The sequence below is a fragment of the Abrus precatorius genome, unplaced genomic scaffold, assembly GCF_003935025.1.
Source record: "Abrus precatorius isolate BTA unplaced genomic scaffold, Abrus_2018 Scaffold4, whole genome shotgun sequence".
Classification (NCBI taxonomy): Eukaryota; Viridiplantae; Streptophyta; class Magnoliopsida; order Fabales; family Fabaceae; genus Abrus; species Abrus precatorius.
Genome location: NW_020874384.1, coordinates 8,653,375 through 8,680,178, shown reverse-complemented (window position 1 = coordinate 8,680,178; position 26,804 = coordinate 8,653,375). Strand labels below are relative to the sequence as shown.

Genomic DNA, 26,804 nt, shown 5'->3' with positions numbered 1-26,804 from the left:
TAATAAATATTTTTTAGTAACAATTTATTATTATAAATGTTTAAAATTAATCATAAAACTTTACATTTTTAAAATATATTTTTCTCTTCCTTGTTTTTTAACCATATAACTCACAGCAATAAACGCAAATATTGAAGAATAATTACAATCCTAGTTTATTATTAATCTGCTTCCACCGGTTCTCTAATGGCTAATGACTTTGAAATGAGTTATAAGTAATCAATATATCAATAGTTGGGTTAGAATTGAATTATAATAATATTTTCTGCATGGCTTTTCAATTGTTGTGTGAGTGTTCAACCTAAGGTTAATTACTAGCAACCAAAATAGTTTCTATGTTTGACTTTATTAATAAATGACAAGTAATTATACATCTACATGTAAGCTTTTGAAACCAAATTATAGTTAGCCAACCTAAAGTGTGCAGCTTTTGAAAATACTCCCAAGTTGTCTACTTCCAATTTCCAATTTCCAATTTCCAATTTACTTTAAGAGCCAACAATTACTAATTATACTTAGGGTCATGCAATTACCATATTAATAAATAATATTTTAGTTCCACTTATTAATTCAGCTCAACTCAGAGCATAAAGTCCTGCACTTGGAAATGGCTGTTGAATAAGATAAAAGAAATTTAAAAAGTTAAAAAGCAATTTATTTTACACAAATGTTATTATTTATTTATTTAAATTTTTAAATTAATATTTCTCTATTATATTTTTATATTTTTTAATAAATTATAATGTGTAATAAAAGTCTATTAAAAAATATTTTATTAGTTTTCCTCTTTATTGATTATTGATTTTGCAAATGAAAAATAGTACGAGAAGCAAACAAGGGATGATGGTGACGTGTCAGCGAATGAGTGGTGTAGAAAAGACAGAGCATTTGTGATTCCACCGCATGCAATTCAAATCACCCTTCCCTAACTTCAACAGTACGAAGTACAAACAAGTCAAGTGCGTTCTATTTTTAAAACCCACTAGCATGCGCCGGTGACGCGCAAAGCGCACCCCACATTTCGCTTTTGCTTTTCCGACCTCACGCATGACCAGTGCGTTGTGCGCACTTTGCGTATCAAAGTCCAACACTTTCTCTCTCATCAGTAGTTGTTAAACTGCGTTGACTGAGATAAATCCCACACCTTTTTTTCCCTCTTCTTTTCCTTCTTTTCTCTTTTCCCAATTACTATTATGAACCCACCGCCACCACTAGCCGGAAGTCCTTCGCCGGTACCTTTTTCCGATCACCGCTTCTTTCTCCGTTAAGTTAAATATTCTTCGCTATTTGATTCCTTCAACACGCAGCTTCTGTTTTGTTGTTGCGTTGGTTTCGAACTAGGGTTCCGGAAACCCTAGGTGCTATTTCTGCATCTGCTCCATGAGTTTCGGAGGTATTTTCTTGGAGTTTTTGAGATTGAGGTCGTTCATATAATAGATAGCTGTTCGCTCGTTCTGCGTTTTGGTGATTCTGTGTTGGGGTTGGGTTTCGGATATGAAGAGATTGAGGTCCAGCGACGATCTCCACTCGTACGGCGACAAGAATGCCTGCAAGGATTCGAATCTGAATCGGTCCTTTTCCTCTGCGCAGCGAAGCTTTTACTACAAACCCGATAATGCGCGCAAGGGTTTGCCGTCGTCCTCGTCATCGCGCTACGACAGGGATCGGACGGCGGAGGAGGATCGGGAGAGTTCGAGGTTGGTTCGTAAGCGATCGGAGCATGATTTCGAGGGTTTTGATCGGAGGAAGGGGTTCGATCGGTATAGAGACGGCGGTTATAGCGGTGGGGGAGGGGATAGGAGTTTGATTCACCGGTCGGAGAGTTTCTGTGGTTCGAGGAGGGAGTTTCCGAAGGGGTTCCGGTCGGAGAGAGACCGGTCTAGAAGGGAGGGAAGCGTGTCGTCCTGGCGGAGAGGTTTGAAGGATTTCGATGAGAGTGGGAGAGGGAGTAGAGTTTCTGTGGAGGACAGAGTAGTGCGTTCCCCTAAGGGTTTGAGGGATGTGAAGTCTCCTACGTGGTCGAAGGATTCTGAGAGTGAGCAATCTAAGAAGAGATCTTCTTCTCCTAGAGTCTTGAGAGATGCCAAATCCAAGTCCAAGTCTCCCACTTGGTCTAAGGATTCAGAGAGCGAGCAATCCAAGAGTGAACAATCTAAGAGCGTTGAGGTGAAGAAAACTGAGGAGTTGCAGGTTCAGAGTGGAAGCAGTAGTGAAATGGAAGAAGGGGAGCTGGAACCTGAACCCCTTCCTCCAACTGAACCCCAAGCGGCTCCTAAAGATGCCCCTATTATTGCAAGTGAAGACCTTCCCTCTGTCCCTTTGGGAACTGATGATGACAAGCTTGTTCAGAATGAATGCCACCTTAAGGACATAGATACTGCCATGGATGAAGGACAGGGTTTATCGAGTAAGGAGGAGGTGAAATCCAATGAGGAGGTTGATTCTAAAGTGCAAGATCCGGAGAAAGAAGCTGATAAGCTGCCAGATGTTCAAGATGATACAACTGAGAAAATGCTTGTTACTGAGACTGATCGGGACACTGTGAGTAATGGTGATGATAAAAAAGAGGAGTGTTTGGATGCTGATACTGAGTGCAAGGAGGAAACAAACAAGGGTGATGATGCGGAGGAGGAATTGTTTGATGAGGAGGAGCGGAAGGAGGACAAGGGTTTGGATCTAGAAACCAGCACAGATGTTGGCAAACCTGAGTTAAATGATGAAGTGTCACCAGAAAATGATGTTCCCAAGGAAGTAAATAGAGAAATGATGGAGGAGAGTATGGCCAACAATGCAAAGGATAAAGGCAAAGGCGTCTCTGTTGCACCTACTGATACTGATGTTGCTCATTCTTCAGAAGATGGCCTGTGGATTGACAGAGGATCAAGAGATATCGCTACATGTTCTGTTGATGTCATAGAAGGTCCAAGCACAAGGGGATTTGAGTTGTTTTCCAGATCTCCTGTTAGAAAAGTGGAGAAAGTAGATAATGCAGTTCTCAACAAGCAGAAGGATGACATGGGGCAGCTTGATCTCACTCTTAGCTTGCCAAATGTTCTGTTACCTATTGGTGCTCATGAGAGTGGTGCTTGCGAGACAACAACGCAAGCCCCTGGATCCCCCAGTCAAGCACGGAGTGTGCAGTCTTTAAGTAATACATTTTGTACAAACTCAGATGGTTTTACTGCATCGATGTCTTTTTCAGGTTCCCAATCATTCTATCACAATCCAAGCTGTTCTCTAACAAAAAATTCTGTGGACTATGAACAATCTGTTGGTAGTCGCCCTTTATTCCAGGGAATAGATCAACTTTCCCAAGGATGCTGGCAAGGTCAATCTCAGAGCGATCCTAAACAGAAAGAAGTTCCTTTTGGTCAGAAATCTTTGGCGAATGGAAATGGCTCCTTTTATCAGTCTCCATCATGGGGTGTTTTAGACAGTCAAGCTGTGAAAGGTCAACATTCTAGGGTTCTAGAAGGTAGCTCAAAGATGGGCTGTGGACTTGACAGGCAATTAAGTTTTCATAAGCAGTTGTCAGGACAGTCAAGACGCCATGACGATGTTAGATCTCCTTCACAGAGTGTTGGGTCGCATGATATTGGATCAAATTACAGCTTTGAGAAAAAGAGGGAGGCCAGAGATAGGAATGGTGGTAGTCTGTATAGAACTACCAGCCAGAAGGAACACGAACAACTTCTGATGGGTGGAGCTGATTTTGTTGAGACGATCATTGCAAAAATAGTTTCTGAACCTGTGCATACAATGTCCAGAAAGTTCCATGAAATGACTGGGCTGTCCATAGTTTGTCTGAAAGAGGGTATTCGAGAAATCATGCTCAATCAAGATAAGCATGGGCAGATACTTGCTTTTCAGAAAGTTCTGCAGAACAGGTCCGATATAACCTTGGATGTCCTGCTGAAGTGCCACCGTGTGCAACTGGAAATTTTGGTTGCTTTAAAAACTGGTTTGACTCATTTTCTTCACCTTGACAACAGCATGTCATCTTCTGAGTTAGCTCAAATTTTTCTGAACTTGAGATGTAAGAATATTTCCTGTCGAAGTCAGTTGCCTGTGGATGAATGTGATTGCAAGGTTTGTGCGCAGAAGAATGGTTTTTGCAGGGAATGTATGTGCCTTGTGTGTTCTAAGTTTGACAATGCCTCAAATACATGTAGTTGGGTTGGATGTGATGTTTGCCTTCACTGGTGCCATACTGACTGTGGACTACGGGAATCTTATATTAGAAATGGGCATAGTACTACTGGGTCAAAAGGGATGACCGAGATGCAGTTTCACTGTATTGCTTGTGATCATCCTTCTGAGATGTTTGGCTTTGTCAAGGAGGTGTTTCATAATTTTGCAAAAGAATGGTCAGTCGAAACCCTTTGCAAAGAACTTGAATATGTAAAGAGAATATTTTCTGCTAGCAAGGATATGAGAGGGAGACAGCTGCATGAGCTGGCAGAGCAAATGCTACCAAGATTGGCAAATAAGTCTAATCATCCTGAGGTTTTGAGGCATATCATGTCTTTCCTTTCCGGTAAGTAACAGATTTCATCCATGGTCACATACTTATACTATTCTGTTATTTTAATGCTTCTACCCTAATTTTACATTGTGTAAAATGCTTGCATCAGGCATTGATTTTTGTATACAGAAAATTAGGAGAGATTTGATGAGTGAACTGCTTTTTGCTAACACGTAGTTAACAAAATCAATATATTAGTAAATTAGTACAGTCTTACATTGATCACATGCGGGTCGAGATGCTCAGTCTTTGGTCCATATTGGTTGTGATAAAAAGTTTTTCTAATCAAAGCCTAAAGACTTGATACCTATACTTCAATTTCCACAATAGTTAGAAATAGATAAATTATGGGCAGCGTATCTTTGCTTTGCTTTTCATAATATTGCACGGACTTATTATTGTTAGTGTATGTTTTTTGTGTTATCTGAATGACACTATGTTGTCAGATTTTAACAGCTTCTGAATACAAAAAACATAATTTATTTGCTTCTTGTTAAAGCAAAAAAATCTGAATATGACTCTTGTTTGTTTTGCTGCGTTAAGTCATTCTAACTTAGACCTGTTATTCATTGGTATGTATGGAGATCATTTTTACAGTTGTCCTATTAATATTTATGTATTCATATTGACTATAAAACCTGGGGAAAATGGTGTATTCTTTCTGCTTTCCCTGCTCACCTGCTAATGGCTCGCATGTCTCTATTTTCAAGCCATAAAAGGACTGAAAAAATGAAATGTAGTGATGTGTTCCTCAATATATCGGATCTATTAGAAATTTAAGATATGACAGATCTCGGATCATGATTGCGCTTGTCTGATTTTGTTTGACATATGTTTTCCTCATGTTTGCATAATTAGTGCTTGTTAAAGCTAAATTGTAGGTTGTGTATTTACATGCATTATGGTCATTGCAGATGGTGATTCTTCCAAATTAGCCATGACAACGAACTTTTCTGGGAAGGAACAAATTAAAGAAAACAATGGAGTAGCTGGGCCCAGCCTGGAAGCTGCTTGGATGAAATCTATTTATTCAGAAAAGCCACCTCTGTTAGAAAGGCCTGCTAACATCCTCCCTGGCTATGATCAGAATGATAAAAGGACGCATGCGCAAGATTTGCAGATGAGTAGTAACCAAAAAGACTTCTGTTTTGATGAATTGGAGAGTATAGTAAAAATTAAACAAGCAGAGGCTAAAATGTTTCAATCACGTGCTGATGATGCTAGAAGAGAAGCTGAAGGGTTGAAACGCATTGCCCTAGCAAAGAATGAGAAAATTGAAGAAGAATATACCAATCGAATTGCCAAGTTGCGATTGGCTGAGACTAATGAAACGCGTAAACAAAAAATTGAAGAACTCCAAGCACTAGACAGGGCACATCTGGAGTATTTGAACATGAAAAGGAGAATGGAGGCAGACATCAAAGATCTGTTATCCAAAATGGAAGCTACTAAAATGAGCCTTACCATGTGATCAGATCAAAACAATTCTAGGATAGTCCTTTCAGGTAAATGTAATATGCCCCATCCTGAAAATTTGTAGGTTCTGATGCCACCTTATTGTTGTGAGCTACTGTAGTTCCTGATCCGTAGTTGTATCTATTTGTTGTTGTAGTCCATTTTGCTTTTAAGCTTCTAACCAAAACATGTAGAGGTCATCACAGCAGTTATTAGTCTTGTCAAACAATCTCAGTTATGAAAGCAATTTAAAATAGATTATCATTAAAACGCACTTACAAGAATGCTCAGCATGTGCCTGGATATGCTGTACAGGCTTTTTTTGTACTGACTGTCAGCAGATGAAAGTTATAAAATTGTAACCTTGGTGGCTGACTCCATTACTGTATTTCATGGTTATCCATGCACACGGGTAAATAGCTGGGCTTTTTACATCCCCTTCTGTAGAGAAATTTCTGACAACTTACGAACTTGGTAAAAAATAAACAATTTTCTGTTTCTGAAATACAAAAAGTTGAGTAAATTTTATTTGATTTATCATGTTGCATGACTTGCATCCAGTTTTGTAAATCATACATTCTTGATAAGACGATAACCAAGAAATAACGACGGTACAAGTTTGAGGAGGCTAAGAGCTTATATAATAAAAATTCCTAAAGTTTGAAGTTATATATTATAGACTGGCTATGCAATAAGGGGTAAAAGCAAAACCCAATGACGTATCCTTACTTTACCTTGATCCACCCATCAGTTTATCAATGGGGCCACTTAAGGATAGGAGGAAGCTATGTGGTCCTGAAACTTTACCCATACACTTCTCATAGTCTGATACCACTTAATGCCCCACCTTCCTTGGCACTTTTCGCAGTAATTCCTTATATCGTAGGTTTCATCTAACATCCACCATGTAGGATTGTGTTTCATTTTCACAAATTTTTATGGTTCGAGTCACTTTCACCTTTGCTCTTTGCAATCTTCAGAAGGCTCGTTCTGAGTCCGGACTTCTTAAACAGCCTCTAAGCCCCTACAATCCAACGGCATTTTCATCATTCTTAGCATGGAGTTGGATACTCAAAGCTCGAGTTCTGCTATGTTTTTCTTTTTTAAAATTCAGCAGTATGCTCTATTTTGTTTGAATTTTTAAAAAGTGTTTCTTATTAATTTTGTAGAAACTCTTTTAAAAAATCTATTTTTTTATATTACTAAAACTAAACCAAACGTCAGTAAACAAGTACAAGAGAACCCAAACATTATCACGCTTCAACTGCCGTTACAGCCACCCTTCTCTTATTTTTCTTAAAACATGTAAATATGGCAATTATGAATTGAAAAATCAACCGATGTTAGAAGTGGTCATCCATATGTGTTTGAGGAATTCGCAATGTATTTGACCCGTGTCACTTCAACTATAATATTTCACATAAAAAATGATATATTCTTTTCTTTTTAATTTCTAATGACTTACCTGTAAAATGCAGACTGGTTAAATGACAAAATACAATTAACAAGACTACCTACCCTCTCCTTTTTTCAGATGGTAGGAGCTCCGTTGTTCTTTAAAATGCAAAATACAGATTCCGATATAGTTAAGATAATGTGAGAGAAACATATTTTATATTGTCATTGTTTATGTAGGGAATAGCAACAAATTATATTCTGTGTATTTAATCATTAATATCATATTTTATATTTTCATTCTCTCTTTCTCTCGCGTGCTCTTGGTTGAATCGATTTTTAAAGTATTCCCATCAAACACATTTTTCATATAAGAACCTTCCAGCTAGTGCTATTAGAACTGCAATTGAAAGTGTTTTTTTTTTCTGCTCATATGTAACATTTTGAAATTCCAACCATATAATTAATTTCCTGTTTTCAGGGTCCATTTGCACATACACTTCTTTCTTCCTTCCGCACTGCTCCTCTACCCAACCCCCCATATGCCATTGAAAATTTGCTGGTTCCAAAAATTATCATCAGATTCAGACCTATTAAGCAACTATAAATTTATGGTAAATCTTAGGTGGAATACTATAAGTGTTTTTCACATTGATATTTTTAAAAAAAAAAATTAAGGTTTTAATTTAATAATTTATATAATAAAAATTAACATATATTATCAAAATAGAATTCTAATTTTAATTACGGAACAACAGTAAAAATATTTATAATGTTATACTTAAATTTTGTTGTACTAGTTACAGTTTGAGTAACTTTTATAGAAGTATTTAACTTTCACAAGTTAAAATTAACTTGTGTTCTTTTATTTTTAAAATTTTTTTAATTAATTTCTTTAAATATAAGATGTATATAAGTTGATTTTAACGCATACAAATATTTTATTCATTTTATTGAACACCACAAAATACTTGCTAAACATTCTGGGAAATGATATTCATTGCTCAAAGGAAAAGGCGTCATGGGTCTTAAATAATGGATAAGAACATGGCATGCTTTCCCTCTCCTCCTAAACAGAGCAATAAGAAAAAGGCAACTGTCAACAGAGATCTTGGTGGAGAGCATTAATTCTGAGAGGAGAGAAGAACAAGGCACTAGCCATAAATCAACCCTACATTTTGGTTAACACAATTAAGAATGCAGGTGGTCCAAACAAAAGCCATGTAGCCACCCCTAAATACACATTATTGTCTATAAAATTATAGAGGACAGGGTACAACCTTCATAAGTTCCTAACTGATATAATTATATCTTGCTTCATTAGGGAAAAACTATGCAAATACTAGTAGAAATCAAACTTTTTATTTTTATTTTTTTTGTTGATATTTAATATTTTGCATAAAAATAATTGATATTTTAAATTTTATAAAAAATATTACTTAATTTTTTATTTAATCTTCAATCTATTAGTAATTAATATCTTGTTTATTATTCTAGATCAAATAAATATCAGTTACTAATTGATTTTATAAAATGACAATAAAAATAAACAAAATAAAATTGTTAGTGGGTAAAAAAAATACTACACGAATATTTCATTGTTGATTCAGTAGCAGTGAGATATTGGTACTGATTTTAGCTCCTATTTTGGAATTAATTAGTAGGATGAATTACAAGACATGAATACAATCCTAGCCCGTACAAGGAAAAAACAAGCTCAACCTGTAAACTACTGAGAATTGGTATGAGGAATGGCTTTGAGATTAATTTTAAAAAATTCAAATTAGAATTGACTTTATGGAGAGAAACACTAACTCATAGATGAATTGAAATATGATTTAACCTTTTTACTACATGATTTAGTTGTGAGATTTCCCTGACATACCATATTAATATAAAAGACCACCATTCTAATCAAAGTCAACTTGATTCATTTTAAAATCTTGCAAACTAGTGTAATACAAATTTTTCCTATATTTAGGTTTAAAATTATACTAAATCAGACACGATACACATTTAATGTAAGCATATACATAGCTCTAGGTGAAATTGTGAAACTTTAAAAGCAATAAACTATGTACAACTGGGTCAGTGATATTTTCTTTTATAACAATTTACTGGAAATTATATGTTCTGAAAGCTGAACGCACCCTGCAGTCATTAGTTTTTTTTATAAGAAAAACTCTCTAGAGTCAGAATTAAGTTAAACCAAATTATTGCTGGTGAATTCTATGTTTTCAGTTAAAAGAACTAATAAGTGCCCATTCAACCAAATCAATTTTTTTATGTTTAATTTAATTCAATAATTTTATTGAGTGAAAGAAATGTTAAAAATTAAATGTATAATTTTTTCTGACTCGAATAAGATTTCCAATCTGGACTTGTACATATACAATTTCTTTTTATCAGATTTCTTTTTCAATCGAAAATACAAAATATAATAACTTTTTGTTTATACAAATTAACAAAACCTTTTACTTAATAAACACTTTTTTTATACTGTATATCATGTACATAAAGTAAGATATTAAATAATAATATAATAAATAAATTTTCAATAATCCATGCTTTTTTAACAATAACTTCCGTTTTATATCTTCATTCTGTGAACAAAACAACTTGGTATTCACTGCATAGATAGAAAAAGTATCCAAGAGAGCGAATTGTTGACAACGTGTGTTCTGCTGTTGCACCATAAAATGGAGTAAAGCTCTATCCATTGCAACCCCACTTCATCTCTCTTCTTAAACATCCACATTTGCTTGCTTTGGTAGTGAAAATGGCAGTGACTTTCATATTCACATTTTCTCTGGCATCGCTATTTGCTGCTTCAGCTCTTGCTGCCATTCAGATCGGGTTGCCAGAAAGTAATGCTAATGCTCTCTTCTGATGCCTATTCATTCATATAGATAAGACAAGAACATGTTACAATTGTATGTGGTACTTTACATATGCATGCATGTAACTAACAACTAACTAACTAACATGTTTGTTGTGTTGTACTTCTTTGTTTATGTTTTCTGACAGCTTACCTCCAAAATGGGAACTTTGAGGAGAAGCCAGACCCCAGAAACCTCAAAAATACCAAACTCATTGGGAAATTTGCTCTTCCAAAATGGGAGATCAGTGGTGTGGTTGAGTATGTCTCTGGGGGGCCACAACCTGGAGGAATGTACTTCCCAGTTAGTCATGGAGTGCATGCTGTGAGGCTCGGAAATGAAGCTTCAATCTCCCAAAGCATCAAGGTCAAACCAGGTAAGTGGTATGCTTTAATACTTGGAGCCTCAAGGACTTGTGCTCAAGATGAAGTTTTGAGGATCTCAGTGCCTCCCCAAACTGGAGATGTTCCTTTGCAGACCCTTTATAGCCTCAATGGAGATGTTATTGCTTGGGGATTCAAGGCCACTTCTGCTTTTGCCAAAGTGACATTCCACAACCCTGGAGTTCAAGAAAACCCTGCTTGTGGTCCACTCTTGGATGCCATTGCTATCAGGGAGTTCAACCCTCCAAGCTCTTCAAAAGGTATAAATATTTATTATACTTTTATAACACTATTATAATAAATGTGCTCTTTTTCAATAAAAATTTGCTATTTTGGAAAGCTGAGTTAACAAAACCCATAAAAAATCGTGTTTCAACTCAATTTATGCCTGAAACGTAATCATATTCAGTGACTTAAGTCAGTTTCATCAAAATTATTTTTACACAACTTAAAACCAGGCATGTATTTGAAGTTGAGCGAATACTACTTTGACTTTTCTAGCAGATAATTTGGTTAAAAATCCTGGCTTTGAGGAAGGTCCATTCCCTATTTTTAACTCTACTAATGGTGTTCTGATCCCTCCCAAACAAGAGGATCTTGAGTCTCCACTCCCTGGTTGGATTGTTGAATCCCTCAAAGCCGTGAAGTTCATTGATTCTAAGCATTTCAATGTCCCATTTGGACGCGGAGCAGTAGAGCTTGTCGCTGGCAGGGAAAGTGCCGTTACACAAATTCTCAGAACAGTTCCTAACAAAGTCTACAACATGAAATTCACAATTGGAGATGCCAAAAATGGCTGTCATGGATCGATGATGATTGAAGCATTTGCTGCAAAAGATACCCTTAAAGTTTCCTTCAAATCTGAAGGAGAAGGTAAATTTAAAACTGTGAGTTTCATGTTCAGAGCTGTTGCAAACGAAACCAGAATCACATTCTATAGCTCTTTCTACCATACAAGTGTTCATGACTACGGATCTCTTTGTGGCCCTGTTCTTGATCAAGTTATAGTGAACCCTGTCACCTAAACACTGGCTCTTTGGTACCTAGTAATTTAGATTTTGCATTTCACTTTTATTCTGTCTTGTGAGTTGTGACTACATTTATCTTTTCCTTTTCTTCCGGTAACACGTGAAACCAATTTCTATACACGTTCATCACAAACTTTGATAAAATGATGTTTTGGAGTTTGGACTTTCTCAAAGCGTATACTTCAATGCAACCAGCTGCATAGCCTTGTTCATAAGTAAAATTTTTATTACCACCATTGATTCAAAGCTTCCAACTCTAGATTAAGTTTGATGTTCATAACTGATAAGCAGTTCAGAATAACATAACCTCTCAATATATATAGAATAAGATATTTTTACAAGCTGTTTAGAGCGAACTTGTTTTAACACACTTCATTGCATGCACATAGACATGGACTGTTTCATCTTTGGTAATGCTCTCTGGTACCACTTTAGATACTAAGTGCTATTGATGTCTTTCTTTTATAATATGAACAAAACAACTAATACTATGAATATTAGGACATGCAAGTGCTGAGGCGTCAATAATAATATCATTAAGATCCAATGCTAATACTATGAATTATAGACATTGCCTGCGTGGTAAGGCTAGAACGGAAAGGTCATCAATGCAGATTTGTAACCAAGCACGTGACCTCAGGAAACAAAAAATTTAGATTCAAGGGACAGTTCCTATTCTGGAATAATTGAAATAGAGTCAGATTAATGATTGACTAAATTATATGAGTAAATGGATAGATAGATGAATGCCTATCCATTTAGAAGTTATTCCCTATGTTCTGGTAATGGTAAACAAAATTAGAATTGCAGACACGGACCTTTTCCATGATTAAGAATGAAAGTCTACTGCCGAAAGAAATCACACACACCACAGCTGAGAAGGTTCTTCAATCTGCCATTGGTTGGAACATTTTTTCTGACATGCATCTGTGTCAACTGAGCCTGAATTTGTGCTTCCTCATTTCCCCAGCGTGTTCTTCCCAACCTTTGAGAAAACTTCACCAAGTGAAATAAGAGGGTGTTCCTGCCAGTGATCCTTCTCATTTCTTCTAGTTCAATGTAAAGTCATGGAAGAAGGTTGAAGATTTTGTTTTCCTCCACTGGTTTCCATCTGCAGTATACTTCCATTAATAATCATGGAAGATACATGTTCACCCATACCTTCTTTAGATAGTTGAAGTATACACTTTCTCTCCTGATGAATTTCCGCTAGCTTAAGCTCATAAACTTATATCCAAAATCCTATTACTTTTAACATTTCATCAAACACTTTTAAATTCTGGACCTGCATCTAAAATGTCAACTGAGATATGTAATGTAGATACCTAAGAAAAGAATATGCTCGATGTATAAGTATTGGGATTAATATTGATGATCATTAATGGTTAATGGGTATATCAAATACGAAACCGATTCTTTGGAATGCTCTGCCAGCATTCTGAACTTCATGAAACAACCTGAAAATTTGTATTCATTGTGTGGATCCTTTTTTTATTCCTCTTTTCATTTGTTTCTACCTACATAATGCCTGAGATTGGTAATATTTTTAGTAATTAGTTGTTACTTAGAATACAATGAGATTTCAAAAGCATAGCAGTCGATAATAGATCTACAACAGAAATGATATTCGCTGATAAAGTCTAGTTAACAATCACAAGTTATTTTTGTCAACAACTAACTACAGTAATCCTTCATTATTACATAACCGAAATTGTGGCCTCAACTCTCAATCCGTTCATGAATGGGTAGTGGATCGAAAACAAAATCACACCCACAACCCATTAAGAAACCTCAAACAATCTATCAATCAAAATAAAAGTGATGGAAAGATAGCACTTAGAAGAGAATACTTGTTTTGTTTCATATCAATTGATCTTTTTGTAATCTACAAGGTCAGATAATTACAATAGTAATTACATGGCATCGAATTAAGTACTCAAGTTTTGACACTCAACTCAACAGGGTCCAATTTCAAAACCTTATTCCCTGCAATACCGGATTACCCAATAAGCCACCTGCTTCAGACTCAATCTTTTCCCCTTGTGCTCCAAGAACTCTCGAATTCAACCTCAAGACACACAGTCCCATTTGAAGGAACCTCGACCATCATTTTTCCTCTAATTCTCACATCCCTCCTTGTGATTCCTATGTGCTTGACTGTGGCAGAAGCAAGAACCTGAGGGTGCCCATGACGGCAAAAACCAAATTCCGATTTGTGCATAGCAGGAACACAACTCCGAATGAAGCATCTAATCGGAAAGAGCATGGTCGTGCCAGCAGAGGAGCATGGCTATACAGCGTCCGAAGATGTAGAAGCGCGTTTTCTGTTGCTTCGCCACCAGAAAACACCGTTTTCTGAGGCTTTTGCGGCGAGGTTGGGACTTGGAAGTGAAGCGAGAGAGAGTCATTGATAGTGTTTTGGCGAACAGAAACAGAAACCTTAAAGGGGTTTCGGTGTTTGCAGGGATTGAAAGAAGATGACCACATTAACACAACCGTCTCAGTTAATTTTTATAGAACATGTTGGGGTCCACAAGCTTTTCACTTCAACTTGATCATGTTGTGGCCCCACTTTTCTACGTGAAAGTCCATTCACCATGCATTATGTAGTTCCTCCTTCGTCTCATTTTCCATGTCATTATCTTCTATAAGCGGTGAGAAAATTAGGCCATGTTATTTCCCTTATAGTTTATATTTTGCTCAAGTTTTATTGACAGCGTCTTTGAGTTGTTAGTTAAAAAAGTAAAATAAAACTTTTCATTGGAAATAATATTAATGTATTTTTTGTTAATTTTTAACTAATAGAAGATTCTTTTATTAAAAAATTTCATATTTAATTTATTAGGTATAAGAAGATTTATAGATTTGACTCACTTGATGCAGCTCAGTTATTTAACTTGGATTTTCTTGCATTTGAAAGATGACTCACAAGCTTGATTGAATTTATTTTACTAAAAAAACACGTTAAAAAAATGAAGAATAGAATATAAAAGAAAAGAATGAGAAGAAGTAAAAGAAAAATTTGCTGCTTTATAATATGAATATACATAGTGGGGTGAGAGGGAAGGACAAAGAAAAGAATCCAAAATGGTCAAAAAGAGAAAGGGGAAGGTAGCATTGTATGGATGAGGAGGAGAATTTGATAACCAAGAAAATAAGGAAGAGTAGAAAAAAGAAAAATGAGTAGAATCCGTGTGTGGTATGGTATGGTGCTACGAAATTTCCAAATACAACCCCTCGCATCCTTGTCCTTATCAAATCACGTTTTCTTCTTCACCGCAAATGAAAAGCTTTGACTGCAAATACAAATGCAAATGCACTATGTGGCCACTGGTTACTTTGGCGGCAGAAAAGAACATGTCGGCTTATTTATTCCAGATAAGATTCAATTATTAAATATGCCCATCACCCATCAAACCCTTCTGCCTTTGCCTTTCATTTTCCCTTTAAAACCCCTTTGGATTACACTATTTTATCCATTCATCTGAGGCATATCTGGCAAAAAAAATTTCAAGTACAAAAAGCTATTATACAGCGTTGATATGTGAAATTAATGCTGAAAAAAAGTGTTCAACGTAGAAAAACACTTCAACACTTGAGTTGGTGTTTTTACTATAAGAATAACAACAGAAAATAAATCATTAAGTAAGTACTAATAGTTTTATATAATATATCAGTACAATTACTATACGAGAGCATGCTCGCATGATGTGCCAATGTAGCATTGAAAATTTTAATGTCCTTGTAATTATATAAGTAACTTGTGGCTGTGATTTTTTGTTATAAGCATGTATGAAATTTTTTAGTTAAGAGTAAGAAGTGTTGAGTGCATAGATATAAATGTTTGGTACTTGATGGTGTTGCGTGAATTAGGCTCAATACGAAGGTAGGCAGTTTAAAGATGTTAGGCCTATGTAGAATGCTTATCAATCTTGTATCATTGTGACAAATTAACCCATCTATAAATAGTGTATGTTTATTTATTTATTTTCGTTAATACAACCTACCTTGAGTAATTAAAAAGATCTCTAAAAGAAATTTTTAAAATTAAAATTATTTCAATCTTAATTGAGATTAGTTATATTATAAGATAGGTTAAATTAATTAGTCATATTATCCGTTGAGAGTGAAGTGTTCGAATCACTTAATTATCAAAGGTTTATTAATATATTTCTAAAGTTATATTTTACTACTTAAATTTAAAAAATCATAAAATATACGGGAAACTTGTTAATGAGTTAGTGTATATTTTGTTGTGGATGGACACTATTTCTGCCAGGGTTATCATATTGAAAGCAATAAGAAAGGACCAGAAAAGTAAAAACATAAGTAATAAAATCAAATGAAAACTTTTAAATTTTCAGGTAAGACCGAATATTAAATGTAGAATGTAATGAAGCTGCATTCAATTTAGATCTAGCTGTCAAAATTTTGCTGTGAAAAAAACACATACAATTTTTAATAAGAAAGAAAGTATTTTAATAATCTGGGGCTGGCTTCTAGAATACGTAAATTAAATTCCATAATGACGACTGCCCACTAGGCCAACCGCCCAAAATGCTTACTATCATATTACGTGGACATCTCTTGTCATTTTTTGTTCCATGTTAGTTGATGAAAGAGATGTCTGTTTTGTTTGGTTTTGCACAGGAAAAATACACTAACGAACCAAAGTATACGTGTAATTATATTCTTTTTTTTTTATGTTTAAATTAAAGTAGACTGAAAATATAGAGTTTATCAAAATCATATCTTTGGTTAGTTAAGTTTGATCTTGCTGCCGGTGTTTGCCTGCTGATTCATTGTTATATTTGTTATCCCTGATAAAATATTTGAATAACATCAAATCAGAACAATAATTACGTACATGATTTGTCCGTTTGATCGAGCTACTTTTTCTATCAGATTAAGAGATGGTAAGAAATTCCATGCATTTACTAACATGTCCATGTCTTAGAAAAGGGCTCAAACTTTTAATGCTGTTTTTATGCTTTATATGTTCACGGCCCAGATCTGATAGCACTCAAGAAGTTGAACTATCTAGGTATTTTCTACTTCAAAGTCGAAGCTTTAATCCCATCACAAGTACGTTATATCATTGCATAACCTCCCATAAAAGAAAAAAGTACATAAACTATGGGATTACATGGCAAATTTCATTCCATCCCATAAAAGACAACAAGTACACAAACTGTGAGCTATATTTCTGTCGCCAGAAATGGTATTGCTATTCCACTTAATTTATAAGTATTTTAATTTTCTTCTGCTATTATTCAATACGGACTACACAATTGTATTTCCCTTCCATGGTTTGAAAATTAGTTAAAATGAACGAAGTCACTTCAACCAGTCATTTGTGGGGCTAGAACTAAAAAGTACTAACCATTAGGTCCTGCAAAAAATGAACAGTTTAGTAACTCACCATCAGAGAGCAAGAGCAAAATAAAGCAGATGGATGTGAAACGAAAACGAAAACCAAAAAATAGATTAATTTTGATTAATAATCATCATCAAGGGCTAAGCCTACGGCGTAAACATTACTGTTTTTGGTGGTAATATTTGTCGAGCAGCATCTCTGAATACTCTCCAAAAGTAAGGGCGGCATTTGATGGAATAAGCTGGGAAAAAAATGATAAAAATTCAACTTATTCGTGACTTCAGAAATGTGGCTTACCTCATAAATAAGCAGGAGGCAGCTAGATTAGGCTCAATAATCTAGATGCGGAAATTATGCCATGCAGAATGCTAACTTCACAGATATCAAAAGTCCATATTTCACTTTAACAAACATAAAACGTTCCCCGGTCCCACCATCCACCAAATTCAGAGATTATCTAGAAAACCAACTTATTAGGTGGAACCTGAAATGTTTTCAGCCGACAACTGAATTCCCTGGATGAAGAAATTGCCTTGCATGCACTTTTAACGAAAACCTAACTATTTCTTCCAAATAATAAAATCACAGATGATATTGCAAAGTAACTCCTTTTCTTTTCTCTTTCCCGCTTTGTCAATATCATATTTTATCAATACTTATTCAAATCTCATATTCCGTAACGGTGTGTTGTTTAATGCTGAATGGGAAGAACGGTCACGACCTCAAAAAATACATACCTCTTTGTGAATGTGAACATCCTCGGGAAAATTGAGTTTTTCATCCCTGAAAAGCAAAATTTTATTTTAGAATTGTGCTCAGATCAGATTCATCGCTGACCTCAGTTTTCTCCAATGTTATAGCATTTTAGCAATCTAACTTATAATTCTACTCTTGAAGATAACTCCAAACATAATTTAAGCAACACAACAGTAATGCATTATTTGCTTAGACGCGAGAACTACCAGTCAGGTTGCATGAATAATGCAAACGTTGAGCGCTCAACTCCAGAAGACTCCTCCCCCTTAGGAGCCTACAAATATCATAACTTTCATATTTTATTACAAAAAAATGCTAGTAGAAACCGAACAGAAAAAGGAAACGCAATTGAGAGTTTAAGAAATTGCATTTGGGAATATCTAGATTAGATCAATCTAGAACCTGAGTGACACAAGTTACTGGACGCCCGATAAATGGAAAACATCAATTGCAACATCCATTTAATAATTCATCTATAAAACTAATAAATTAGACTTATCAAATTTGGTCTTACTGACCAGTGCCCTTAGGGGTTGGTTAAGAAATTGGAAGTGGAAAGTTTGACTGAAAATTGTATTGGGCTGTATTAAAATTATGGTGGGAGATATACTTATTATATTTTCTAACCAAAAATTTCTACTTTTATTTTCCTTAATCAGTGCCCTAAGGGCATTGCTTAGCATTTGCCTATCAAATTTAGTTCTACAATTTGGTCATACAAAGGACAGCATACGCATTAGGCATCTATCTCTGTCTATGATTGGGTAGATCTCCAAGCAAACTTAGCCAATGCATCCAAAGTTCAAACCACCAGGATCCCATTTCACAACCCTCGCAAATAAATAGGAAAATAAATAACACTTCGTATGTTAATGCTAAATTGAACTTCATAAAGCATCTTAATAAGAAAATTGCCAATCAATGTAGAAGAAAAACACAATGATAAAGATATGATTGTGACATCAATAATTAGTATGTATACAAGCAATGAATGATGAAAAGTAGAAAGCCAGATGAAAAAAAAAATATAAACTTGATTCAACAGGATGACCATGGCATGTTATAACAAAATAGGTACAACATAATTATTCATGTTGTCGCAATTTTCAATTTACCTGAACACAATGAGGTGTTGCGCAAAGATAACCTCCAGAAAGTATTTCAGTGGTTTCACCAATTTGATATGCTATATCATCTTTTCCATAGACAACCTATAAGATAGAATATACAATGAGTAAATGCACTGTTCTAATTCTCAATAATTCCAAGATTCAAATTCCCAACAAATGAGTCATAATTAAACCCCCAAAATGCAGGTAACGTTGTTTTTCAGAAGAGAAAGATCCATGAAATGCTTTTATTGTTTTTAAGTCAAGCATAGTTTCTAGAAGCTCATGTGTCATGCGTTAAACTTGTTCATGCTCAAACATTAAGGGAATGGGATAAAATGCAATCTAAAAGTTTATGCTGAAAATCGTGTGTCCCTGATGAATAATGACAAAAGTATTTTTAACTGGTAGAAGTTTTGTGATGACATTGCAGTCATTTGAATGGCATATTTATTGACCAAAGAAAATACTATTTATCTGATGGGCCTGGACAAAAAGGGCCTCCACTGAAGACATATCAGCAGAGCAAGGGCAAAATAGGGAATGCTGGAATGAAAACGGTTAAGCAGGGCTTAACAAACTGCATACGTGTCAAAAAAAGAGAGAGGAGAAAGATACGGAAATCTAGCCCAGGAATGGATATTAGAGGGGCTGAAAGGAGGAGATGGGATAGGGAGGATTTTTGAGGGTATTCAGGGTGGCTGCTGTCACAGGATAGGATCATCATTTGTGTTGATTGCTTGCTATTGTTTTCTTTTTGCTACTTGTACTCAGGGATCATCCCTGTAATTTGCTTAATTCTAATAACAAGAGGAATTCTATTAGTACACTCCTTTCAGCACACTATTATTGAGTGAAATTTATTTGAGATCCACTAAATAAAGTGAGTCAATTCCACTCGCAGTTTAGTAGGTCCCACATGAAATTGTGATGCTAACATTTCTCTATCTATAAAATATATCACCCACGACAGATTGATAATAGAGCATCTTAAATGACTTCAGAAAAAAATCAGTCCAAAATCATTCAACGCTATCAAAAGAAAGGGTACATTTTACCGACATTTTTAATGAATAATATCTGCAAGAAAGGATGGATTTTTCATGTTAAAAGAAAGATGAACCAAGAGAACATTTTAATGTTGCAATGATGTAAATTTTTCTATCAGTGGTATCCATGATGTTACTCATAATTCTAGAAGAAAAATGTATACTTTGACAATTTGATCGTTTCTTGAGCAAATATATAGGCCAGCAGCACTATCTGGGCAGGTAATTTCCACACCATCTTTCATAAACATAGCACAAGTCAGACCTACGTATAGAATAAAAATGAAAGTTAGAAGAATGATAGCATGTGGAGAACTATAACATTTTTTTCTTCATAACTGTGTTTTCAATATCAATGAACTTCCCTAATCAATTTAACTAAAACAATATAGGGTCTAAGAATTGATATTACACTGAATGAGAATATATTAAAGCACAGCCTATATCTTATAGTAATAACCTGTCAGTGAACCGTGGTCTGTATGCCATCCACACCAAGAAGACAGAGGGTTACCATCTGGGATTCTGCAAAAAGTCATTTGTAACTTGTTAACATACTGTCATGCATATGCATTATGATTAACTAGAAATGTTTGAGGCATTCAAGTATATATAATTATATTAAACTGGAGAAATAGAATAAACTCTAAAACAGCATTCTAAAGTGAACTGAAAAGCTTTATGATTCAAGACTATAACCAAGTTCAGAAGTAAAGATATCCATGAGAACAAATTTTATGCCTTTGAAGTTTAACCAGCCATCAATATATAAGTGCTCCTTGACTAGCATCATAAAGGTATTTTAAAATGTTAATATTTGATCTCCCTCATAACTTGTAATGTATAGAAAAAATTTTCGCTACCCAATGTGAGCTTGTATCTCAATTATCCCCTATCTAAGTCTTTTTTTTAAGACTTGAGCTTTTTGATAATTTATTAGAGGTTTGATCCCCCACTAGGCCACCTAAAATCATAATTTAAAATAATGATAAAAAGACCATGATAAATGCCAAAAGGAGTTGGCTAGTGGTGAGAGGTTTGGGTAGTTTATATGAGATATTAGTTTAAACCTCATTGATACCATTGTATAAAAAAGGACCAAGATAACGTTATTTTAATATGTGATATCATGTTCAGATAATTTTGAAATCTTAAATCCATCTTCTAATTATAATATTAAAAAAAATTCAAGGCATAGTCTTGATTTTATTTTTTAAAATCAGAAAAAAAATGTTTTAAATGAAATTAAAACTAACAAACTCAAGTTGTAAGTTTTGAACTACTAGTTTCCATCCTCTAGGGTTGAATTCTTCTAGTGCTCCGCAAGAAGCAGGGAAATTATGAGTGATTGATTTTTGCAATTAAGTTGATTTAGTAATATTGTAAACTTCCTTGAAAAGGTCAAATAAAAAGAAACAACCAAACTCAACTCAACCAATAAAGTCCATTACCAATGTTCACGTTTTCTTTTCTATATTTTGGTGGACAATTTTCATATATTGGTTCCACTAAATATTAACAGTAAATTACCAAACATAAGCTTATTGTTTTCATCAGATATCAACACAAAAGTCTTATAACAAGCAAGGAGACGATGTATAACAAAATTACCCCTGTTGTGCAGGAAAATAATATAGCAAACGCCCTTTATGACAGCGAGAGTGACATAGTATTGATTCCAGACCTTCATCCTTGCGCATTTTCATCCCTTTGGATACTGACAAGTTGTTTGAATTTGAAAGTGACAATAGATCAGGACAGCAATAGAAATAAGACAAAAAAGTACAATAGGTAAAGGAAGTTGGTTATGAACAAAAAGGCAGGAGGGAGTGACAATTGCTGTGCCCCCTAAGAATGAGTGCATCAAAACTCATATATGGTGCTTAAGGCCCTAACTTGATAAGGGCATGAATATAAAATCAGAAACTTTGCCAACTTTAAAAAATTTATGATTCTTAGCTTACAGAGCAATGTGAAAGGATGGAAAGGGGAATACAAATTCATTTTGAGGTAACTTATTAAATTAGATGTTTAGTGTTGCCAATACAGCAGTATAATTTTTCAAAATTTTTCATGAGATATTCAGGGGTTAAAAAGAAATCATATGTTTTCATTTCAAGATAGAATCTCTAACCCAAATTCTCATTCCTATTCCACATAAAACCATTAAGAGCTTCAACATTATAAGAAATTTCACTTCAAATTCTACGGAAATTTGTACTTGATTTCAAACTAGGACGTAAAATTAACTTTCCTATTAATAAATAAGCAGAAAAGTAGTCCTACTTCCAACAGGTAACAATACATATGAAATAGAAAGCTTAGTGAACAGCATAGGCAATTCAAGATGCCTTTGTCTAAAGCCAAACAAATATCAAGGGCTGTCTTACCACCATATTGATCGCAGTGATATGCCAACATCAATCCTACATCAAATATCAGCTTCCCAAGTGCTTTGAAAGCTACATGTCAAAAATAAATAAACAGTGAACTGTAACCAATCATTTCACCATCCAGTAAGACATAAAGATTAAAAATAAACTAGGAATATTTATTACTAATGTTTAAAATTATCATGATTTGGAAGAAGTATGAATATCATGCTCTTAATCTTCTAATTTTAAGTTTAAAATCCATTAATTATTTATCCATAAAGGATGAAAAAAGTTATAGAAAAAATACAAAAGGAAATTATTAGTTAAAATAGGAACAGCTAATGACTCAAGTTGAACTGGTTAATGATGCTTAAAGTGGTCTATAAGTCACCACTTATTGATTGGAAATATGTTTACCAAGAATTCCTTTATTGTGATTTTCACAAAATTGTACTCTGTCAAAGATGAAATATTTTATTCAAATATATGTGTAAAAGTACAACTAAGTTACATTTCCAGTATCTATGATAAACTTGTAAAGAGACAAAAAAACTAATGAAACGTATATACATGCAGAAAATATAAGTTGATTGCTGCATTCACATAGGCATAGCAATACAGAAAATAACTTATGGTCCATAATAATTGTCTGTATGATTATTCATCTAAACCACAGGGGAAGAAATCTTGTAAACAGAGCAATATATACCGCCACAAATATTTTTAAAACATACACTGTAAATGCAAAATCAGTTCAGGATTCAGGACATACCCACTTCAAGTTCTGGTAAAGCACTTTTGGGCCATATATTTGATCCGCAATATGACGGATACCTGCAGAAAACACAAAATCCAAGGAAACGCACATGATTGTAGACACAACATTACAGACAGAACTAGACAATATAATATAAATGACACTATGAAGTAAGCTACACATGTAATGACAATAAAAAGTAACAGATATAAAGTTTAAACAAGCATCAATCTACATTGATTTAGAGGATAAGAAAAAAAAAAAAACTATTTGACTGAGCTAATAACTCAGTATTATTGTTTGACAAATTGAGTGAATGTTATATATTTAAAAAGATAATAATTGAATTATGGTAAAGCAAAAGTTGCTCCACATCATCCACATAAAATACAGAAACATCTACAGCAAGAAAAAACTGAAAATTTTATAGTATAGCACGTGTTTTCATCCACTTTTACCGTTCTAACAAAGATGCCTCTGTTGTAGGTGTATCAAGTATGGGATTGGCATAGAAAGATCCTTTTAATATATCTGCACTCACAGAATAAAAACGCAGATAAAAATACAAACAAGCGTCGCTTAAAAATGTTGATCACCTACTGATTTTCCAATATGCTTACATGCAACTAGGTACTAGAATTTCCAAATACACAGATAAAAACAAAATATTTATCATGTTGTTGAAGGGACTTTCTATAATTACAGATCAGGTTTACTTTTATGAAGAACTTCAACACAAAATATTGCTTTCTTTATACAGAAAGTCACTTACTGAGCATCACTTCTTTTCTTTTTTTCTTTTATGTTGTAACTCATACCATCAGTAAGCATAATATTACTTATGGGATGATCAAATAATATTCAACAACCCAGCATCCTGATTTCAGAAAGTAATATAAAAAAATATCTGCAATGCGGGTAGTAACTATATCAAAAGCTTGGACAAAAACTTTTGTGCTGAATAAAGCACGAATGCTCAACATCTAACCATCAATATCACAAGATTAACATGATATGAATATCAGTTTGTTCCAAGCATCAAAGGCACTGACTGAATTTCATTCCTTCTGGACAGTACCGGTCCTCAATTTCCAATCATCATGTACGTAAAGTATTCCAGAAAAAAAAGGTGCATTGTACATTTCAAACTATTAGTGAGTTGTGGGGAGCTAAATATGCCTTTTCATTAGGATGCATTATGCATATTAATGTATCTATATAAATGTGTAATCGTGTAGATATTCAGACAAAAACTTGTCATATCTATGCTATCGTGTATCTCTTTGAAACATGCATGTTCACTAAGTATCTATATTTTACACATTTCTTTACAACTTAGACTTGAAAAATACACTAATTGTCCAATTCATATTTCTCACCAAAGATTTTCCAACAAAAAAGTCCTCTTCCTCACAATAATTTTGAAGCATACAATTACAAAGCTTGTTCAAACTAAGAGCATTTTCTTTTTGTGGACAGAAATATATTTTATTACAGATAAACAAAATACAACTGTGGGCAATATAAGACATCTTATAAAATCGAATAATCAAAATACAAAAAAAGGAACATATAAGTCAAAATGCAGCAAGACTTTCAATGCAAATCCAATATAGAACATGTGGTAAATAGCAATCAATTGAAACACCAAGAAAGATGCCATAACAAGATTTTTTGCATAACAAATTTAAAGCATTGAAGAAAAACCACCAAAAGATTGATGAAAGAGTTACCAGGCTTCCCAGATTCAAGTTTCTCTTTTCCATGACTCCAACCAAAATTGTACCTATGAATTCAGGTGGATAGAAGCAGTATAAGTTATTTACCGCTGCAGAAAGCAACGAATACTGGGGCCTGGACTAATGGCAAAAGTGAACAATATATATGATAACGGAATGAGGTAGAATTTACAATGAAAAGTGAAAATTTAGAGGTAAGATGTCGTAAATACGGATAAGTTACCTACTATGAGGATCTTCAAGATCCTCCTTCACTTCCTTAGGAAGATTTGCCAATCTGACATAAGGACAGCAAAATGTTATCATCAACAAAATTACAGCTTTTTGTAGTGTCTTTTGATGATTTAAAACTAATGCACTGGGCATATATGCTGAAATACCATCTGAAAGCAGTCAAAGCACATACCTTGGTGCAAGATGCAAAAGATTTCTGCGCAGGGAAGAGTATCCTGGGACCTGGAATTAATTCCGATCAAATAGTTATGACAACACAAATTATATAATGCATCAAGAAAATCAACGTACACGGATTGCCAGTTCCAAAAAGCTGCTATATCATTTTTACAATATTCAATTTCTACAAGAAATGGGCACAGCAGAACCAATGACAAAAAGAAAAAGAAAACGCTTGGACCTAAAGCCATAACCTGGACTTAAATCTCGACCACACTGACTTCAAAAGTAAACTAAATAGAGAATTCTGTGTTCTGTAAGTTTGTGGCATTACATTGAGCCATTGAGATTCACCAAAAAACTGCGGTGGCTGGTAAATTGTAGTACAGACACAAAACAAGGACACAACCTAAAGTTTGACTCTTGTCTTCATTGTTTCAGCTTATAACGTTAAAAGACTTATTTCAACCTTATATCCAAAAACCAACAAACAGAATGAACAATTCAATTTATCCAACAGCACTTTCTATTCACCCTCCCCCACCCCCCTCCAAGAAAAAGGTGTTTTAATTCATTAATATTTCCAACAACAAAAAAAATGAAAGATGGCATAAACAAACAAGTCAAAAAGCACACACATCAGTGACAGATAGAATCCCCAGCCCGTTGGGTCCGAATCCTTCCTCAATCTTCAACAACAAGTCAGAATTCTTATCCTGCAACAACGAAATAAGAACAACGGAATCAATAATCAAAGCATGTATCACACAAAACAAACACATGCAACATGTTATTACATACATGAGTGATAGAAATAATTGTTAAAGCTAAAAGCCAGTTGTTGAGAGTTTGTTTGAGTCACTAAAATTCACAAAACAGAGAGAGAGAGAGAGATAATACTTTGAGTTTGAGCTGAGAGAAAGAAATGGAGACGGTGTTGACGGTAGGGAAGGAGGTTTGGGAGGACATGGCGTGGCAGGGAACGACGGCGTTTCGAGAAATTGGGCGCGGGAAGTGGAAGAGGTTCGGCGTGTGCATGTCCACGCTCATGCCCATGAGACTCACTTTTGCCTTCAATTCAAGACGTCTAGGGGTGGTGTCATTGACGTTGATATGCCTTTCACAACTGTCAAATATGACCGTAATTTTTAAATTTAAATTTAAATTAATTCTTAAATTAAAATAACACTTTTAAAATTTTAATTATATCATTTTATTAATATAATTACTAAATTCAAAATTAATTTAATACACTAAAAGTATAAAAATTATACTGATCGGTTAATCATTACTTTTATATTATAAAAATTATTAATATTTATAATAAATAATAAAATATTATATTTATAATATATTTTAATTTATCGATTATTTTTATATTTTACATCAAAATTAAATTTCTATAATAATATTTTAATTAAAATTATTTAAATATAAAAATATATTTTAAATTTAAATAATGTATCAAAATTTTAACTTAAAATTAGGAGTAAAAATTAAAAATAAATTATTAAAATAAGAAAATAACATCCTAATTTACTTGTTTTTCTTTAAAGTTTCACTTTGTAGTTATTTTAAAGGGAT

The 26,804-nt window shown here is 34.2% G+C and overlaps 3 protein-coding genes across 5 annotated transcripts; 2 read left to right on the top strand and 1 right to left on the bottom strand.

The window, feature by feature from the left end:
• The first annotated feature begins 956 nt into the window (after positions 1-956).
• On the top strand, positions 957-6,481 carry LOC113864650 (protein OBERON 4). The gene is made up of 2 exons (XM_027498613.1): positions 957-4,537; positions 5,440-6,481. The coding sequence occupies exons 1-2, from the start codon at positions 1,495-1,497 to the stop codon at positions 5,994-5,996; spliced, it is 3,600 nt and encodes a 1,199-aa protein (XP_027354414.1). The 5' UTR covers positions 957-1,494; the 3' UTR covers positions 5,997-6,481.
• A 3,655-nt stretch (positions 6,482-10,136) lies between these two features.
• Positions 10,137-11,662, top strand: LOC113866077. The gene is made up of 3 exons (XM_027500966.1): positions 10,137-10,242; positions 10,403-10,897; positions 11,142-11,662. The coding sequence occupies exons 1-3, from the start codon at positions 10,155-10,157 to the stop codon at positions 11,660-11,662; spliced, it is 1,104 nt and encodes a 367-aa protein (XP_027356767.1). The 5' UTR covers positions 10,137-10,154.
• A 4,959-nt stretch (positions 11,663-16,621) lies between these two features.
• Positions 16,622-26,318, bottom strand: LOC113864986. Of its 3 annotated transcripts, XM_027499275.1 has the most exons (16): positions 26,121-26,318; positions 25,859-25,936; positions 25,234-25,283; positions 25,051-25,104; positions 24,822-24,874; positions 23,547-23,619; positions 23,104-23,165; positions 22,347-22,418; positions 21,568-21,673; positions 20,417-20,481; positions 20,121-20,221; positions 18,914-19,009; positions 18,005-18,072; positions 17,780-17,825; positions 17,207-17,283; positions 16,622-17,057 (listed from the first exon to the last, which is right to left on the bottom strand). In XM_027499275.1, exons 1-16 carry the CDS (start codon positions 26,274-26,276, stop codon positions 17,051-17,053), a joined length of 1,164 nt encoding a protein of 387 aa, XP_027355076.1. In that variant the 5' UTR covers positions 26,277-26,318; the 3' UTR covers positions 16,622-17,050. The 3 variants fall into 3 exon arrangements, with proteins under 3 accessions (XP_027355076.1, XP_027355078.1, XP_027355077.1); XM_027499277.1 differs by lacking the exons at positions 16,622-17,057; positions 18,005-18,072 and having other exon boundaries at positions 17,262-17,283; positions 26,121-26,284; XM_027499276.1 differs by lacking the exons at positions 16,622-17,057; positions 17,207-17,283; positions 17,780-17,825 and having other exon boundaries at positions 18,051-18,087; positions 26,121-26,284.
• Positions 26,319-26,804: the final 486 nt, after the last annotated feature.

Excerpts from the sequence above, each read along its gene's own strand:
- LOC113864986 (XM_027499275.1), bottom strand. The coding sequence starts at position 26,276 with ATGGGCATGAGCGTGGACATGCACACGCCGAACCTCTTCCACTTCCCG. Across the intron at positions 21,674-22,346 it reads TCACTGCGATCAATATGGTG|TATCCAAAGGGATGAAAATG; the intron begins GTAAGACAGCCC and ends ACAACTTGTCAG. Across the intron at positions 17,284-17,779 it reads ATGTTCACATTCACAAAGAG|CTTATTCCATCAAATGCCGC; the intron begins GTATGTATTTTT and ends TTTTTTTCCCAG.
- LOC113864650 (XM_027498613.1), top strand. The coding sequence starts at position 1,495 with ATGAAGAGATTGAGGTCCAGCGACGATCTCCACTCGTACGGCGACAAG. Across the intron at positions 4,538-5,439 it reads TATCATGTCTTTCCTTTCCG|ATGGTGATTCTTCCAAATTA; the intron begins GTAAGTAACAGA and ends TGGTCATTGCAG.
- LOC113866077 (XM_027500966.1), top strand. The coding sequence starts at position 10,155 with ATGGCAGTGACTTTCATATTCACATTTTCTCTGGCATCGCTATTTGCT. Across the intron at positions 10,243-10,402 it reads TCAGATCGGGTTGCCAGAAA|CTTACCTCCAAAATGGGAAC; the intron begins GTAATGCTAATG and ends GTTTTCTGACAG. Across the intron at positions 10,898-11,141 it reads CCCTCCAAGCTCTTCAAAAG|ATAATTTGGTTAAAAATCCT; the intron begins GTATAAATATTT and ends CTTTTCTAGCAG.